The sequence below is a fragment of the Zootoca vivipara genome, chromosome 6 (assembly GCF_965207765.1).
Source record: "Zootoca vivipara chromosome 6, rZooViv2.hap1.1, whole genome shotgun sequence".
NCBI classification, from domain to species: Eukaryota; Metazoa; Chordata; class Lepidosauria; order Squamata; family Lacertidae; genus Zootoca; species Zootoca vivipara.
In genome coordinates this window covers 35,489,068-35,507,721 of record NC_142589.1, presented here as the reverse complement: position 1 = coordinate 35,507,721, position 18,654 = coordinate 35,489,068, and the positions used below count along the sequence as shown (strand labels likewise).

Sequence of the window (18,654 nt, the reverse complement as noted above, 5' to 3'; positions counted from 1 at the left end):
GGATAGAAAACTGTTTCTGAAGTGAAATTGCTCTCCTTGGGTCTCACAGATGTGTGAGGCGCCCCATAGGCTGCTAACGTCTGCTTGCAATTCGCCCTTCCCAGAAGGATCTTAGATTGGGATCTCAAGTTTTCTTTTGAAAAAGGGACATTTTTTTAAAGAAAGCATTTTAAAAGGAAATGGGGTAAGAGAGGGAAGTGAACGGGGCGCGTGCCCCACTACCAGCCAGGAATTCTCTCGCCATAATGAGCATTATAAGTGTATTTTAAATAATGATACTTTGAAAAAATAAATGCTTCTCAACCATCTTTTGAATAAAGAAACAGCAGATCTGTTTCTCCGTCTCTCTCCACACATCACCCCACCCCAGCGATTAAGTGCGAAAGCTAAACTGCCCCCCCTCACCTCCAATCTCACCCACACTTAGACCCCTTTAACAGCTTAATTGCGCTAAATTTACCACGCGCGCCTGGAAAAGAGGGTGACAAAATCTGGAAGTGACTTACCTTGATGAGTGAGTGGCAGGCTGCGAAGCGGATGAAAAGATTCTCCGGAGAGTTTTTTTTAAAAAAGTTTAAAAAAATGATAGGGAGGGGACGATGAACACCCACCCTTCTCTAAATGTGGGTTGGGGGTGTTTTTTGTGGACGCTTTTAGGAAGCAAGTTTTGTGCGAGTGTCTTTGAGAATCTGTAGAATCAAGTAATAACCAACGCGTCCAGTACGGTTTTGGGGTGTTTTTTTTTACAGAAGAAAAATATTTGGGATGGGAATGTATGGGGTGGGTGGAAGAAAAGCCCTAAACAATCAGCAATATAAGCTGTGGGCCACTGGAAGAAACTCCGGACGTTTTCATTTTATTAAAAAAGGCCCGGGAACTTGTTTACGTTGCGCTGTATAAACATCCTGCCCCTTGTCTGCGTCTATCTCGCAAAGAAATCAGAAACTTGATTTTTAAAAGTGGGTGAGTTCCAAACCTACCGCCTTTCAAGAGAGATCCCCTTGGTGGCAGGGGAGATCCGGGAATCACTTTAATTTTCGGTGTGTCTCATTTGTGTATAAACAAAACTGCTGGTCCTTTTTTTAATGCTTTCAATTAACTGGTCAATTTCTAGCAAACGTCTCGCTGTTAGGGAGGGATGTTTGTGTTTATTCCTCTGCGCGCGCGCACAGACTTCTTAACTTCTTTTTTCTTTTTGTCCGCAAAACAAGGCCACAGGGAAGTCGCTTCCTCGCGAGTATTACCAACTGGTTTTGCGTAGCAAAGAAATGAGGCGGGGGAGGGTGTGTGTACGGAAATAGCGGGAGGTTAGGATCTAAGTGGCCTTTCAACACGTTTGGAAATAGACAAGCAGAAAGTAGTCTCTGGACACAGAGAAAGATTTTCTTTGGACGGAGAAGTAAGAGCAGTTGAAACCAAAAAGAGCGAAGGATCGTTGGGATGTTTATATGTGGGTGTCGTAGAAATAGTCTTCAAGCCCAAGTAGCGCCCGTCGATTTAAACACAAGGCGTTAAACATTCAATCCGTGCGCTCAGGACTACTTAGGTGGACGGACCCGAGTCTGGTTTACACCTCGGGAGCAAGTCCCGCCGATCGTTCCCAAAGGAGGGACGGCCTAAGGATCCCGGCCTAAAATACACATACACACACACACACACACACACACACACGAAGTAAAGTAAATGGATTTAGGACCCCCTCCTAAATACCCACACCGACATACTCACAACAGATTACTCTAAATATATTCACACCATAGATTTAGGGTTTGGGGTGATGAGGAAAGGGTGAATCCACAGGGTCATTTGAAACCCTCTGTCCTCCAGTGAGAAGGAGGAGAACACGTGTGTACGTGTGAAGGAATTATACGGGTTCGGGTGGAGCCTAGAAATTGAGGGGGGGGAGAGATATCCTTCTTCTGCATCAGGACAAGGTGGGATCGACAGAGGGGTGATGGTGGCAGCATTGAATCCCTCCGTTTGGTTGGAGCGAAGCCCCTTACAGCGCCCACCAATGTTGAGCTAAGATGCGGAAAAGGGACTAGGAAGAAGGAGGGGAGGAGGAGGGAGGGGGAGCAACTTGCCTGGCGGGCTGGGGAGGGAAGGGGAGGCGGGGACTCCTCTTGCCTCTTACGTCGTGCTGTCAAGAGCCGCCAGGCGCCCGCTGACTTGAGATAAAAGTTAAAGGCAACCGCTCCGGTTGGGGGCAGAACCCGCGACTCACCGGGCAGGGAAGCAGCAGCAGTAGCAGCAACTCCTCGCTGGCAGAAGCCTGGAAGGCCGGGTGGGGGAGAGCTGGGAGGAAACGCTGGTCAGGCAGTGGGTGGGGAGGAGAAAGCCCGCGCCTCCCGCGAAGCCTGAGAAACGGGGGAAGGGGGAAGAGGAGGAGGGAAAAGAGAAGGAGGAGGAGGAGGAAGTCTTTTCCCGCTTGGAACGCCGGATTAGGAGCATAAGGCTCGGACACAGCCTCTCTGCTGCTTGGATCGTGCGGAAGAGGGGCGAGAGGCGGCGGGTTTGGAGACGCGCCTTTTCCAGGTAGAGGGGGCTTTGCTTCGCGTCCGGGGGTCCAGCGGACAGCTGTCCCCTCCTCTTCCCCCTCCCACGGCCTTGGCTCTGTATCCCACCTCCACTCCCCGTTAGTCAGGGACAGGAGCCCGCAGCTTAGCTTGGACTGAAAGAGAAGGCGACTGGGATCGGCTCCGTTTCTTCTGCATTCCGGCTTGCAGCGCTTTTACGCAACTCTTTGGAGGAAAAGCAAGGGCGTGGGGTGCAGGAGAGAGAAAGACCTGGGAGCGGGACGGGGGAGCTCAGACCCCCTCCCTGTTCCGCCCAGGAGCCAGTCCTTTGGGGAGGGGGCGGCGAACGGGAGCCGTCGATGACCGCAGGACTGCTGCGCGCTCCTTCCTCTCGACCCCCTCCTCCTCCTCCTGCCGAGGCCGAGGCTTTTCCGATGTCGACAGCCTCCGACAAGGCGCAGCAGCAGCAGCAGCAGCTGGGAGCAGTCATGGAATCGGCGTCGTCCACCACCTCCTCGACCCCCAGCAGTAGTAGCAGCAGCGGCGGCAGCGGCGGCGGAGGAGGCAGCGGCGGCACCAAAGCCAAGAAGTCCAACGCGGGCATCCGACGGCCGGAGAAGCCGCCTTACTCCTACATCGCCTTGATTGTCATGGCCATACAGAGCTCGCCGTCGAAGCGCCTGACGCTGAGCGAGATCTACCAGTTCCTGCAGAGCCGCTTCCCGTTCTTCCGCGGCTCGTACCAGGGCTGGAAGAACTCGGTGCGCCACAACCTCTCGCTCAACGAATGCTTCATCAAGCTGCCCAAAGGACTTGGCCGGCCGGGCAAGGGCCACTACTGGACCATCGACCCGGCCAGCGAGTTCATGTTCGAAGAAGGCTCCTTCCGACGGAGGCCCCGCGGCTTCAGGCGGAAATGCCAGGCCCTCAAGCCCATGTACAGCATGATGAACTTGAATTTCAACCACCTCCCGGACAGCTACGGCTTCCAGGGGCCCTCTTGCCCGCCCAGCAGCCTCCCCCTAGACGGCGGTGCCCTGGGCATGATGAACGTCGACGGCATGGTACCGGCCGGCCACTCCGTACCCCACTTGTCCTCCAACGGAGCGCACCATTCCTATATGGGGAGCTGTGGAGGTGGAGGAGGCTCCGCCGGAGTGGACTACGGTCACCACGACGGCTCGGTGCCCGCCTCGCCCCTGCTCCCCGGAGGTGGCGTGATGGAGCCCCACTCCGTCTATTCCAGCACGGCGCCGTCCGCTTGGGCGTCGTCCGCCGCTCCAGGTTTGAACAGCGGAGCTTCCTACATCAAACAGCAGCCTCTGTCGCCTTGCAATCCGGCAGGGAACCCGCTCTCGTCGGGCTTGTCCACGCACTCCCTGGAGCAACCTTACTTGCACCAAAACAGTCACAACACGGCAGAACTACAAGGTAAGGCCGGGCTGGTGTGGGGATGGGCGCCCCTGCGCGCCGGGAGGGGGGGGCAGGCTAAAGGGGCAGAAGATCAAGGTTTTGATGGAGATCGGGAGAGAGAGCGGGGATCAGGCCGCGCGTAAACTGGAACAGGGAAGGAAACATGCCCAGAATGTGGGGAGCGCTTAGCGCAGAACAAGAGGCTAAAGGTTTTGTTCGGGGTTATGGGAACAGACGAAGCCAGGAGCTGTAAAGCTAAAGGGAGAAGAGTAGGCGGCCAGCGCTGCAAACCCAGAGGAAATCTCAAATGCATAGTGGGTGCCTGTGAACAGACCTCTGAGCACCCAGTTACAAGCAACGGAGCAACAGGTTTCTTAAGAATCCATAGCAAACAAGTTCCGTGTTCATTTTAGCGCCGGATATGTAGGCTAAAATATGTGACACCTGACCAAAAATAACACTCCCTCCGGAATAAGTCTGGAAACAACTACTGCATTCGACCCCATTTCCTATTAAAGGAAGGCTGGTACGCTTTGAAAATGTGGGGAAATCCTGATTGCATGGTTAGGTGATATAGGTTATCTAGGTGCTGTGATGAACCCAAGCGGATCAGGGGCATCAGAAGTCAGTTCCTCTGCTGTGAGGGGAAAGCTACGCTTTAGGAGCGAGGTAGAGGCTGTTCAAAGTGAAGTAAGGGTGCGCGTGAGATTTATGTGAGATCAGAGGGTACTGGAGCGAGGGAGGGCCGATTAACAGGGGTCAAGGGGCTGGATATGGGGAGCAAGCAGGATTGTGGGTGTATAGCTAGAAAAATAGGGATCGTGGGCAGAAAATGGGGGATATTCCCCACCACCACCCAGTTTCAGCCGCATATCCTCCTCCAGTTGTTTTGCTCATAGAGAAAAGGAATAAATTCAATTGTGGAGAAGGCGAGAGGGCAGCTCCTAAAGTTTTTCAGCCGTCTGAAAGTCGCACCCATAAATACAGATCCGGTGTTCTCAATAATGCAAGAAGATGATGTATTTTGAAGCAGTGTACATAAATATTGTGGGAGCCTTTTTTTTATATTTCTTGCTTCGTTTAGTCAGAGTAGTTGATTTGAAGTTTGTGGGATTGATGAGGTTTCCCTCCTACCCACTTCACCTTCGCGCCCCCCCCCGGGGGGAATTTAACGCCACCCATTAAGTAGGTGCGTTAGGAATAATTAAATTTGCTTCGGCCCTATCGATACTATTCCGAATAACATTAGGGATAATATTCCATGGGCCTTATCAATGATTGTACGTGCAGAAGCCTAGAAACTCTATTATATACTGATGGTTTGATGCCAGTGAAATCCATTAAAGACACATTGCAGATTTAGTTAGAAAATGCTCATATATAGTGTCATACAGATGTAACGTGTTTTAGGGATCCAATTATGGAATAAACAGGGAAATTCCCATTGATTTTAATAGGAGTGTAGTCTAAATACACAGTTGCAGCAATACCTACCTATGCTTCGGCTAATATATGCGCGCAAACCCTGGAATTGTACGGGGCTTCACTGATTTGTCATTGCGTCACTTTCCCCCCTCGCTGCGGTTCCCTAAACGTGACCCGGTTTTACATCAAAAAAGGAGCATATTTCAAAACAAGAAACAGCGTGATTTGTGAAATAAGGTTGAGGTTCGGCTTTATTTTCTGGGGGTCAGAGAATTAATCCCAGTATAGTCCCTACCGGTAGTTCCTACCTCAAAGGTGACAGAAAGAAAACCTTTTCATAGTTGCATCATTAACATCATTCAGTACGTTGTGTCAATATATCTTAATGTCAATTGCCTTAAACGTATACAGTATACGAAAATATTGTTCTGAAGTCAAAAAAAATGATGGTATCATTAATTTCCTTGTCGTCCCTATTATTATTATTATTATTATTATTATTATTATCAACACCAAGAACGATACTGAGTCCTGTGGCGCCTGAAATATTACCATTTATTGTGGCAGCTATCTGGCGACGTGGGATGCAACCCAGAAAGCTTACGGCGGACAAAATTGGTTAACCTTTAAGACGCTATAGAACTCTTGTTACTACTTGTTTTGTTTTTTCTCCCCAACAATTGATTAACCCGGTTTAGCACCACCTCCTTTTGAGGCAGCAACGACTTTAGTAATTATTAATGTTCATCCTATTTAATTAACACTTCTAATACTGATCGGTCTCATCAATTCAAAACCAAGCAGAGTGCCACTGCAGCAATTAACGACAGCAGTGGTGACAAGGAGTAATTTTAGTCTAGCCAAAACCAAGCCCTTAAAAATATCCCAGTGATCAAAGTATGAACTTAAAGCTGCATTCCTACACGCACTTACCTGGAAGGAAGACATAGGACTGCGCTGTCAATTTCTCCCAATGAGACGAAACAGATTTTCAAAATATAGTAATAGTAATAGCAGCAGCAACAGCAGCAACAACAACAACAATAATAACCATCATCACCACCATCCAATATACACCACCTCTTGATTCTCTTTATACAATCTTCTACTTAAAATTGCTCCCCAAACGTTCTCTCCCAGAGCTGATCTCTGCAAAGGAGTCAATCCCTTGTCAATATTTTACTGACTGCCTAATTTCAGTTGCCCTTTTGAACTCTCCTTTGTAGACAAAACATCTTTCTTTGCCTCAACCAGTTTCGTTAGGGCGGTTTTGTTTATTATTATTTTATTCCCCCACCCCGCTGTCTGCTCTCCAAATTACCCCCCTCCCTTCTCCGAACAGCCCCTCTGCATTCTCGACATTGCTTACCTTGGCCGGATTCTTCCGCGTTCAAGGAGGGCGAGACATCTTTGCAGCGGAGGCCGTAAGAGAAAAAGGGACCTACGCGATTAGTTTCGATTTTGCAAAAAACATGAAAATGCACTACTCTCTTTCGGTGGTGATTGGGGATGGGGAGACCCCCCACCCCCCACTCACCCCATAAGTCTTAATAGCATGGGGATGATGAGGGATCCTACTAAGAGGAGGGAATATAATGGTTTGATACTGAGCAGCCCAACAAGGGGAAATTGACAAGGTCTCTGTCGGTCACTGGAGAGGAAAGATAAGGGGTGTTAAGAGGCGGGAAGACAAGCGTTAGTTTGATTTTGTTTTTCCAGTTCGTAGGGGAAGAAGAAGGAAAATGTCTTTTCAGCAGACAAAAGACGTTTGGGGTTGGGGGAGTAAAGAAAAGCGTGCAAGCATTCAGAGACCTAAAAAATGAAATAGCCGAAACAAACGAGGGAGGGCTGTGTTCGGAAAAAGAATTAGCCTGATGCGCCGAAAGGCCGCGGCTAGCGAAAGAGCAGAGTCCAAAGACTTTTAAAGAATTCCTCCTCCCTGTGGCCTTTTTGCGGGTGGGGTCCTGTGGTGTTGCTTCTGTTAGAAGAGAGGATTTTTTAACGGTTGGGGGTGGGATCCTTTGTATTTTAACAGCTCCCTTCTAATTTTAGCAGCCGGGCAATCAGATAGGGAGGCGTTATCACGGCGAGCCACCGTCTTCTGACTCCCTGGTTCCGACTCCGACTCCAGCCGCTCCTCCTTGCTCCAAATGGAGCGGGCTACTGACCCGACAGGTCTTCACTTGTGTTTGGTCCGGGGCATCAGGCAGAGTTAAGGACAACTAGTAGCAATACAGGAGAGAAAAAGGCTCGTGGAAAATAATGGAGACGAACAGAGAAAAATTATGGATAGTTGGGAGGAAATTCAAGCTTATTTTTTACAGTCCAGGGGTAGGTGTTTACTTTTTTTAAAAAATAAAAAAGCAAGCTATAGCAACCACCTCACCTTCAAAATACAAAGGCTCAGGTCTCCTACTGCCTCTTTAACCTGTTGGTTATCTTAGCAACATAAAGGGGAGAGGGAGCATTTTATTTTTTTAAAAAAATACATTCCGGACAAATGAGGGAGTTATAAATCTTGGGTATCATTCTGACTTCTGCCACATGAGTTTGGAAACCAAATAATCCCTTTTTAAATGGGGGGGGGAGGGGAGGAGAGGATGGCCATAGAAGGCATGCAAAAAACAACATTTTAAAAAAGCAGTGGTCACTACTACTACTAATAATAATAATATTTTTTGTCAGTTCTTTACTTGGCTAAATCACCATGAAAAGGACAACCAATTAATTAAGAAATTATTCTATTGTCATATAGGCTCAAAAGTGTTTTTTTTTAAATCACTTAAATAAGTCCATTGTGCAGTCTGTATACCTATAGAGCAGAGTTAACTGCTCTATAGATGGATAGAGATAGGACTGTTATTTTAAAAATCGAAAGTGTTTACAATTCCGAAAGGGATAGGAATGCTAATTTTATCCATTGCAAGTTGTTAACCACTAAATATGAGTAATCCAGTTACTGTGTGAGGAAGTGTTCTATGAAATTTGTTAATTAGGAACCAATGTTCCACACTGATTTGATTTTACAATGAAATAAGTATATTTAAATGCTATCAGCAGATGTGGATCCATAGATAATTTTTTCCCACAAGTTACTGCAAAGGCCTGCCCTGATCCTGTAGCATCAGCCATGCAAGGGGATGGGTGGGTAGAAGAAAGGTATGTTCCTTTTCAGAAGAAGGAGCAAGGTTAATATCTGCTTTTAATAAAAATGTCTGATTGTGGTCCAAAACCTGATAGGTTTTGTTTATGTTCATTGCAAGTCTTCATTGGAGTACAGTAGTACAGTAATTTAACCCTAGAAATATTAAAAGCAAGGGCTTGTTTTTCCTCTGGCTTGAATGAAAGCAAGTCCTCCAGATTTATCAAGAAAGCCAAATCTATACACACAAGTCCAAAAAAAAAGCAAAAAAGAAAAAAAAAGCTCAGCCCTCAGTCCTCCTTCCTTGGCCAGCCAGGAAACAGACTGTCCCATCCCATCCTGCTATTTGCGAATGGGCAAAATTCCCATTCCAATCAAGTGGGAATTTCCTCTGATTAAGAACGGCAGAGTTCAGAGTCCATAACATCACCTAGCTGGGTCTAACAGATTCCAAGGGGTTGATGAAGCCCCTCCCGGGGGGGGGGGGAGATCTTGTGGACGGGTGCCTATTGTCACCATAAACTGAGGTGGAAGAAGGTGAGGCTCCAGACTTGAATTGCGTCACCAGTTGTAGACAAGCAACAAGTCTTTGGAGTTGTGTTTCTCCAAGAGAAGCACCCAAGGCTTCTGTATGGCAGGCTGCCGTTGCAGGTTGCTGTAACTACTACTGCTACAGAGTTTCAGAAGCAGTTTGTGATATGGCATGAGGTTCTACTATTCAAGGGATGAAGACGAGATGTGTTCAAAAATTCCACCCGCGCATGCCAGAAGTGGAACTCAGCTACATTGGAATCTGCCCTTCTACTGAGTCAGACCACTGGCTTCACATACACTGGCTTCACACACTGCCTCACATACAGATGCTCCCACCTTTAGTGCCCAGCATTCCCAGGTAGGGCTGAGAGACTCCTGCCCAAAACCACTGCCACTGCCAGATAGTGTTGACACTTGACAGTACTGAGCAAGATGAACCATTGGTCTGACTCAGTAGAAGGCTTTCTGTGTTCCCTATGTGTTCCTTCAATGAGGCAGAATGAAGCAGCTGCCTCTGCTCTCTTGGCTAAAAAGAGAAAGCCCCAAATGGCAAATTCTGAGGGGTTAGGATGTGTGTGCCACGTAGTCTGCCCTGGAGCCCCTAAACTAACTTACGCCGCTAGAGTGCAATGGAGGACTCTGCTCCATCGCCAGTGCTGAGGTAGGATTCAACTACCAGCCTAGTCAGATTTTGTGCACAGAATGGCAAATGCACAGTCTTGTCCTTTGCCACAGGCAGTAAAATGGCTTGGCAGTAAAATGGCTTGGGTAACTTCTGTTCCTACCATAAAAGCCAATGCTGTAATCGACCAACAGAGAGGTAACCCCTAAAGCTTAACATGCATGCAGAATACCTGTAACCCTAAAGCAGGGTTCAGCAACCTTTTTCAGCTGTGGGCTGACTGTGGGCTGACACTGTTCCTCAGACCATGTGGGGGGCTGGACTATATTTGGAAGAAAAAACATGAACGAATTCCTATGCCCCACAAATAACCCAGAGATGCATTTTAAATAAAAGGACACATTCTACTCATGTAAAAACATGCTGATTCCCGGACTATCCGGGGGCCGGATTGAGAAGGCGATTGGGCCGCGTCCGGCCCCCGGGCCTTAGGTTGCCTACCCCTGCCCTCAAGGAATGAACTTGTTATCAACATAGTCACTCAAGCTTTGTTGATTGACACCTGTAGTGGAACACAAGACCACCGGAATGTCACCAACTAAGTTCTACTCAGAGTAGAGCCATTGACATTAATGGACCTAAGTTATTCCTATCCTGTTAATTAATTTCCGTGGGTTTCCTCTGAGCAGAAATTAGCTGGAGACCAACCCACAGTTTCTATTCATGCTGAAGCAAAGTATAATCTAGGTTCTAATTCTGCAGTTTCATATCTCCAGGGTGACATATTTTCCCCCTCCTCTCTGTCTCTTGTCTTCTTCCCAGTCACTTAAATCTGCTCTCTGCTTTTCTTTTAGGAATCCGGTACCATTCTCAATCTCCAAGCATGTGTGACCGGAAAGAATTTGTGTTCTCCATCAACGCCATGGCGTCATCTTCCATGCATTCAGGAGGTAGCGGCTCTTACTACCACCAGCAAGTTACATACCAAGACATCAAACCTTGCGTGATGTGACAGTAGGGCTGGGGAGCCGAGCTTTCTTGGAGGGGCAGCCAATCCCCAAAGATCCAAGTGAAAACTGTATAGAACTGTGGAACTTCCTTCTACAAGCCCCTTTAGGAGCCAAAGAAGCTCCCCAGAATCTAGACTGATAGTTTCTCATGAGGTATATGAATATTCAAAACATCTACAGAGAAGAACATGCTGTTCTCAAGGAAGCCTTGAAGAGGAGCAAAGATGTGTTGTGTGTGCTTTCTTTTTTCTTTTTGGTAGGGGAAGGTGAAGCACAATGCCAAAACACTAAGTACTCAATTGTCCTTTCATCTTGGGTCTCAGTACATTCAGAACAGTGATTTGGTAAAAATTCCAAAAACCACTTTTCAGTCTGTTTGGTTTCCTCCCCACTCCCGCTTAAAAAAAGGAATAGGATTCAAATGAACTCTGCTTTTTAAAAAATATATCCCACCCCCAAATTCTCCACAATTTTAAATGATCATTAATGAAAATGGATTCTAAAATTTGAGGGTCGGGGATCTGCCGTACAAAGGAAAGCAGCACAAATAATGCAGACAGCGATGGTGAATGACAGTCATTTTCATGTGGTGTCCATCATTGGGTCCTTCACTCAGCAACCAGAATTGGCTTCCAGTTGTAACCTCTCTTCTTATATTTTAGGGACTGAGCATGAAATATACATATGGCTCATTGTATATTTGACCTCCGATTCAGGGCAATGGCGGACTCTCCAGACACCTGAGTGAGTGCTGAGATGCTGCTCTTCCCATATCTTCATTCCTAGATCGTAATTGTGCTTTGAGTTTCCGAAGCCTTTTCTACCTTCAGATGTTGGTGGGAATTTGAAAAGCAGGATCAGACACACACACACACACAAATGCAACAGTAGAACTGAGGATGTTGGGCTGGGTGCTCAAACACATGATCCTGTAGAAATTACTCCACTTCTTTTTGACCGTACCCAAGCCTATTTTAAATAGTAAAGTACCAAATTACAAAGAAAAAGCACTTTGAGAAATAAAGGTTAAAAATGGAAACGATTAACAAGGCTCACGCTTTTATTTATTCAACATTTTAATAAAACACAACAGCAGCCTTGGTCAATCAGTATTAAAGTGGTTAATGTGTTGGCAATATTTGCCATAGGGACTGTGTGAAATAACCATCGTGAATTTCAAAAGCAGCATGGCAAAGCAATTTTCTCTGTGTTTTATATATAATTATATTATATATATATATTAAAAAATATAAATATGAAGGACGCTTTTGTCATCCCCCCCCCTTTTGCCTGACTGTACAGTTTGGTGGCACACCTATTTTAAGTTTCATTCTGCACTGTATAAAAGTGTAATGACAGTGGAAGGGGTTTTAGACCCCCTGCTTTTGTGTACGTTTGTCCTTTTAAAAAAAATGGAATGCAAATAAAAGAAATGTATGGTATTCATACACAGCCTTCACAAATTGTATAACCCGTAAATAAATCATCATGTGGCATAGACATCTGTGTACAGTAGTGGCATACTGAGAATAAAACTCAGATAAGATTAGGTCCCCATCTTAGGATGTTTCTTGTCCATGCGGGGCACCAAATGATCCCAGCTGTACATTTGAATCTCTGTGTGTAGGGAGGAGGAAAAAAAATTACCCTTTTACCTTTCTGCTCTCAGAATGATTGGGGAGTTTGCTTTCAGGGTAGATACAAGTGCGAGAATTCTGGACTGGATTGTTTCAGATCAAGAATGCATGTGCAGAGTGTGACAGATTCTGAGGTATTAAAAAAGATCCCTGCATCTAGCAAATTTATTAATAGTTAGATATAAGCCACTCAGTGATCAAATAATAAACAAACACCCCCCCCCACACAAAAATGCAATTCTAAACAGTAAGGGCAATAATAAATATATTATTATAATTTATTTTGATTTCTTACACACGCTCCACCACAAGGTCTCAAAGTGGGTTACAGAGATTTAAAATGAAGTTTGGTGTAGTGGTTAGATTGTCAGACTGGGAATTGGGAGACATGGGTTTAAATCCTCATTCAGCTATAAAGTGTTACCTTTATAGCATGTCTTCTTTCCCTCTGTGTACCATGGAAATAAAAGAGCCAACCGCTTCAGGTGAGGGTTCCTGCACTTCTTACAGATGTTTCAGGTCATTCCTTGAAGTTTCTGCTTTTGAAAAGTTGGTCTCTAAGGGCTGCATCCAAGTTAGTCACACTCAAACAAATACATTTAACCCAGTGGACTTAACACAATCACTTTCAGTGGGTCTCCTCTGCATATGACTTAGTCAGATGCAACCTTAGTCAGATGCAACCTTAGGTGTTTATTGGAGCTAGAAAGAAAGAAACACATGCAAACAATATTTTACCCAGTTCTGCAGTTAGAGGTGTTAAGCATGGCTCTTCTTTCCAGTGTTCTGTCCAAGGTTTTCACAGGCCTTGTGATGCTTGAAAAGTATCCTTTAAACAATAATCTTTTTTAAAAAAAACCCTTCTAAAGTTTAAATAATACACTTTGCAAATAATTGATTTTTTAAAAAATTGGGTTGGATGCAGACCAAGTGACCTGAACTTAGTTCCTGTTGAACTTGATGGGTCTTAAGGCATGACTGATTTGACTCATTGTTTTCAACTAACTGACAATGCAGACACAGGCGTGTTTGCTTAGAAGCAAGCTCCACTAAGTTTACCGAGACCTACTCCCAGATATGTGTGTATAGGATTGCAGTATTAAGTGCAATATACACACCAAGCTGAGAGGGTGCTGTAACAATGACTTTGAATGGACAGAGAGAGGTGGGGGGATGGGGACGAAGACCAATTTTTGGCAATTTTTGGCAATTTTGGCACCAATTTTTGGGTGCCGCTGAAATGTGAACGCCAAAAGTCCGCTGCTGCTTATGTTCTTTATAATATTTGACAACACACACCAGAGGTAGGTAAGAACTTTATGAAACCATGCATAGCATGGAGAAAGTAGATGGAGGAAAGTTTTTATCCCTCTCCTAACACTAGAACTCATGGACATCTAATGAACCTGATTGTTGGAAAATTCAGGATAGACCAAAGGAAGTACTCCTTTATGCGGCATGTAGTTAAACTATGGAACCTGCTCCCACATGTGACAGTAATGGCCACCAATTTGGAAGGCTTTAAAAAAGGCTACTAGCCACGATGGCTATATTCTACCCCCACGACCAAAGGCAGTGGGCTTCTGACTACCAGTTGCTGGGAATCACTCATTAAGACCATAGTTTTACTCAATTTTTGTAGTTCTATCTGAGAAAACAGATTTGCACCTTGGAATATGGTGCCACGATGCTTCAACCTTGCAAATGCTGAATCTATTCCTGTGTTAACTTACAAATCAAACTGGTTTGCTTCTTGACATGTTATATTTGCTTCCAGGTTTCCAGGCTAAGCTCTCTGCTATTTGTATTACTGTTGAATGAATGTTGAGCAGCTCTGTTATAGCCTTCCCTGTCTAGAGCAGCAGAGAAGCAGAAGTAAGTTAGAAAAGTCTAGCCACTCATTTGTGCCCTGGATAACTGGTTCTTGTCACTTGAAGGTCTGCACTGGTAGCCTAGTACTGTTTCAGTGTAAACTCTCAACACTTGTTTTGGAATATTTTCAGTACAAGAACCTAGGCCACTACAAAATCATTGCCACCAGTTAAACCTTACTCAGAGTAAACCTACTGAAATGAATGAACCAAAGTTAATCAATTATTGACTTCAGTGGGTCTGCTCTGAGTAGGTAAAGGACCCCTGGATGGTTAAGTCCAGTCGACTTTGTGTCTGCAGACAGTTTTTCGGGGTCATGTGGCCAGCATGACTAAACTGCTTCTGGCACAATGGGACACCGCGATGGAAGCCAGAGCACACAGAAATGCCATTTACCTTCCCACTGCAGTGGTACCTATTTATCTACTTGCACTGGTGTGCTTTCAAACGGCTAGGTTGGCAGGAGCTGGGACAAAGCAAAGGGAACTCACCCTGTCCCGTGGATTCGAACTGCCGACCTTACAATTAGCAAGCCCAAGAGGATCATTGGTTTAGACCACAGTGCGACCTGTGCATTGGGTGCATTTGCTACAGACAAATTATCCTAAATATACAATGCAAAAAAATAAGCCTAACTTCCTACTTATCTACGCAAAAACTTTTGCTTTTTTGTTGGAAGGGTTGGGATGCAACTCAGCTTGCGCCAGGGGCTGATGTGTCTGCGCTAGAAGGAGTAGCTAGAGAGAGGAACCTCCATGTTTCCTAGACTGTCCTCTCTGACTTAACTTGTTGTGACCTTCCCTCAGGTGCTTGGCTCATTTCCTGTTTCCTGCTTCTCACCTGGGGAGAGGCGACACGGTTTGTTTCTCTCCTGCTGAGGCGCAACAGCAAGCATGGCTCAAGGCACATCCACCTACTTTGGATAGAATGAGGGCTCTTTCCTATCAAGCATGCATATCTTGTAATAAGTGTAGCTCTCTTGTTTTCCTAAATTCAGCACCTCAGTGTGATTATAGTCAGGGTAAAGTTTGCTCCTCTAACAGAGATTCAGTGTCAAGTGCTAATGCCACCATCTAAGCTGGCTACTGCTAGAAGCAGGATGCTGAGCCATTGGTCTCATTCCAAAGAGCTCCACATAAAATGACAGAGAAGAAAGGGAACATCTAGTCCAGTCTGCTGCTCAGGGCAGGAACTATAATGTATCAGCAGAACCTTGAAGTGTGCACTAAATGCCCTGCTTGGTGGAGGACACTTTACCCTGGATGTAAACACAGTGATACAGTGGTACCTCGGGTTACAAACGCTTCAGGTTACAAACGCTTCAGGTTACAAACTCCGCTAACCCAGAAATAGTACCTCAGGTTAAGAACTTTGCTTCAGGATGAGAACAGAAATCGTGCTCTGGCGGCGCGGCGGCAGCAGGAGGCCCCATTAGCTAAAGTGGTGCTTCAGGTTAAGAACAGTTTCAGATTAAGAACGGACCTCCGGAACAAATTAAATTCTTGACCAGAGGTACCACTGTACTTTGAAGATGGAAAATATGGAAGTGTGCTCCTCCAGTAGGGAATCCACATTAAGTTCAACTTCTGATGAGCATTTTAACTCCAAATGTCAACATTCCCCCCTCCATCTGTGAAACAGTCCAAATCCAGTCAAAATTCTACTCTCTGTTTTTTTCATCTACAAACCTCTGGAGTCAACTGGTACTTGGAGGTAAGATTCAAATTCTATTGTGTGAGCTGGAAAGTCCCTCCCCTTACCTGGCCACCCCCTGGCAACACCTCCCCAGGCAAGATTGGATGCTAGGCTGGGGTAGGCAGAGACCCCTGGAATCCTACCTGGGAAGGCGGTGCCAGCCCCAAACTACCAGGGAGTCGCCTTATGGGATCAGGGGGCTGCGCGCGACCACACAAAGGTCATCCCCCATTTGATGTGTGGAGTGGTCATTCTGTTTTTTTTCATCTACAAAACATGTTCAAATTGATTCAAATAACTTGGAAGTGATACATGTAAAAAGGAATATGATTATGACAGATACTTATGACCCTCTCTCTCTGTCTCTCTGTTTTAAAGAAGTAGTTCCAAAAGGGATTTAATCTGCACAAAGTTCATACTAGTTAAGCATTTTGGGCAATTATTCCCTTTTTCCTCCAAGTTTCAGGATTTTATAATGGCAGAGATGCACTCCTCTTCAGCAACAAAAAATAAATGGCAGTTTATTTTAAAGGAATATAGAACAGCCCTGTGGAAAATAATAAGGGAAAGGTAGCCCCCCTTTTTTTTAAAAAAAGGGGCATCCACTGGGAAGATCTCCAACTCGAACTTCATTTCATAAATAGGACCTGTGTGTGAACACAGAAGTAGGAATAGATGATTCATTTTTGTATGTCTTCATTCATAAATTTGTCCAATCCCATCTGATCCCATTTGCTTCTCTTTCATTTAAAATGTACAGTAATGCACATTAATTTTGCTAATATACACCTATAATGCATTCTGGTATGCTTTGAGGTAGGAAATGTACCCCCAAAAGTGCAAAAGCCAAGTGCAAACTGTTCCACTTTAAAATGCAAGCTGAACAAAATCCTCAAGCATCCATACCTTAAACTGGAGTGTTCTCGCCTTGTACTTACATAGTGGAGACTGATTTTTAAAAAAAACCTTTCAGAATTTTCTGTAAGATTAACAGTGCTAACCCCTTGCCAGCCTACTCAGAAATAAGCCCCATTGAGTCTAGCAGGTCTCATCACCAGGTATGTGGGTACAAGATTTAAGTCCTCTAATCTTCCAATTTCACCCATTGTGTTTGCTCCTTCTCTGACCCTAAACCTTACTTCACAGATTGTTATATCCTGGAGTATTATTATGATTAATAATAATTATTGATATACTGGAGATACGTCCCCAAAGTTGCAATTTGAAAATACCTGCAGATGATTTTTAAAAATGGTGCAATTAAAAAAAACAAAAAGCCACCAGCTGTCAATGGCCTACAAAAACAAGAAGAAAGCTTTATTTTCATAGTTGTTCTAAACTGTTTTTAATATTGTGTTTTAATGCTGTTACCTGTCCAAGGACCTTAGGATGAAGGGCAGGTTATAATGATTAATTACTACTATTACTACATCTTTTTTCTATCCAAGGCCCACCCTATTGCTGTGAATGTAATTTGTTTTAACTGTTTTTAATGTTGTTATAACCCACCCTGGGACCTGCTGGTGGTGGGTAATAAATTCAGTGTTGATGCTGATAATAATAATAATAATAATAATAATAATAATAATAATAATATTAATAATAATATTTCAGCAGTAGAATCTCTGGATCCAGTGGTCAACACTTCCCCCATCTTCTCTCTCCCCCCCCATTTGTTTCAATGGGGTCTTTACTGGGAAACTTCTCAATGGATTCTGGCTATCATTTTGCCTTTCAATTTCACCTCTCTCTGAGCTGAAATTAACTAGCATGAAATCCTAGTTAAAGACTCCCTCTCCCTTCCCCCTGCACACACTTCCCTCTTCTCCTCCTCTCTGGACCCACCACAGTTCCCAGCCTCTCTGGAGATCTACCTTTCACGAAGCTGTTTCTTCTCAGACCTGATTATTCTGAGCCCAAGGGGGATTTCTCTCAGCTCAGCTTACAACGAAATTATCAATAACTTCAGCAGAGGCAATTAATGGCACAAATGCCTCGCTGTGTGGATCAAGCTTGGCATGTAGCTGGCCATTTCTGCAGGTTGAGATTGTGTGTGGATTTTTCTTTTTCTTTTTTAGTAAAGCAACATTCATCAAGCGGAAAGAGAAGGAAAGAAAAATACCCCATCTCAAGCCCTAACTGAAATAGTAATAGCAAGAAGTCCGGGGGGGAGGAGGGTGGGTAGGAGGAAATGTCAATGCATACTGGAGACATTTTTCAAGAAGCAATATGTTTGTTCACCTTCCCCCTCTTCCTAAATAATACCTCCCAACCAGATTCCAGAGAAACTTGACATTGAAGCAACCAGAGGTGTACATGTTTGCAGAGCAGTGGAGTTGAAACCCCCCAATGAAAACTGCAGGTTTATTCTCCTGATTATCATCTAGATCTGTTGGTCCCAGAAACTTGCTTCCTCCCTGAAAGAACACTCTGCTCCAAAGGCCAGTTAACTGGGAGGGGAAAGTGAAGTGAGCCACTAGCTTCCCAGGATGAACATCAAGGCAAGGGCCAGGCCAGCTTGCTGCCTTCCATTGGCCAGAGAAAGAGCAGGTGCTCCAGCGCATGCTTTCTTCTCCCCTCCCCATCCCTTTTTCCTTATGCATCCTTGTGAGCTGGCAGGCAGGGACTGTCTTATCTTTTAATGTATGTAGGCCACTTAGAAAAAGGGTCAAGTTTATGCTGAAGAAGCATTTAGGTTTGGCCTTTATTTATGTCAGACAATAAAAGTGTCAAGCCTGATCTCCTGTACAAAGAAGGAGGAAAGATGACACATCTTGAATTGTGGGCA

At 45.1% G+C, this 18,654-nt stretch overlaps 1 protein-coding gene and 1 long non-coding RNA gene across 3 annotated transcripts in view; one reads left to right on the top strand and one right to left on the bottom strand.

Moving 5' to 3' along the window:
• Nucleotides 1-1,017, bottom strand: part of LOC148685303 (uncharacterized) — a 32,762-nt gene extending 31,745 nt beyond the window's left edge. For both annotated transcript variants that reach the window (XR_015950523.1, XR_015950522.1), the window contains exon 1: nt 507-1,017. This is a non-coding gene — a long non-coding RNA (uncharacterized LOC148685303). The remainder of the gene's footprint in view (nt 1-506) is intronic.
• A 1,184-nt stretch (nt 1,018-2,201) lies between these two features.
• Nucleotides 2,202-12,162, top strand: FOXF1 (forkhead box F1). Its single transcript, XM_035119729.3, has 2 exons — nt 2,202-3,947; nt 10,507-12,162. The coding sequence occupies exons 1-2, from the start codon at nt 2,876-2,878 to the stop codon at nt 10,662-10,664; spliced, it is 1,230 nt and encodes a 409-aa protein (XP_034975620.3). The 5' UTR covers nt 2,202-2,875; the 3' UTR covers nt 10,665-12,162.
• Nucleotides 12,163-18,654: the final 6,492 nt, after the last annotated feature.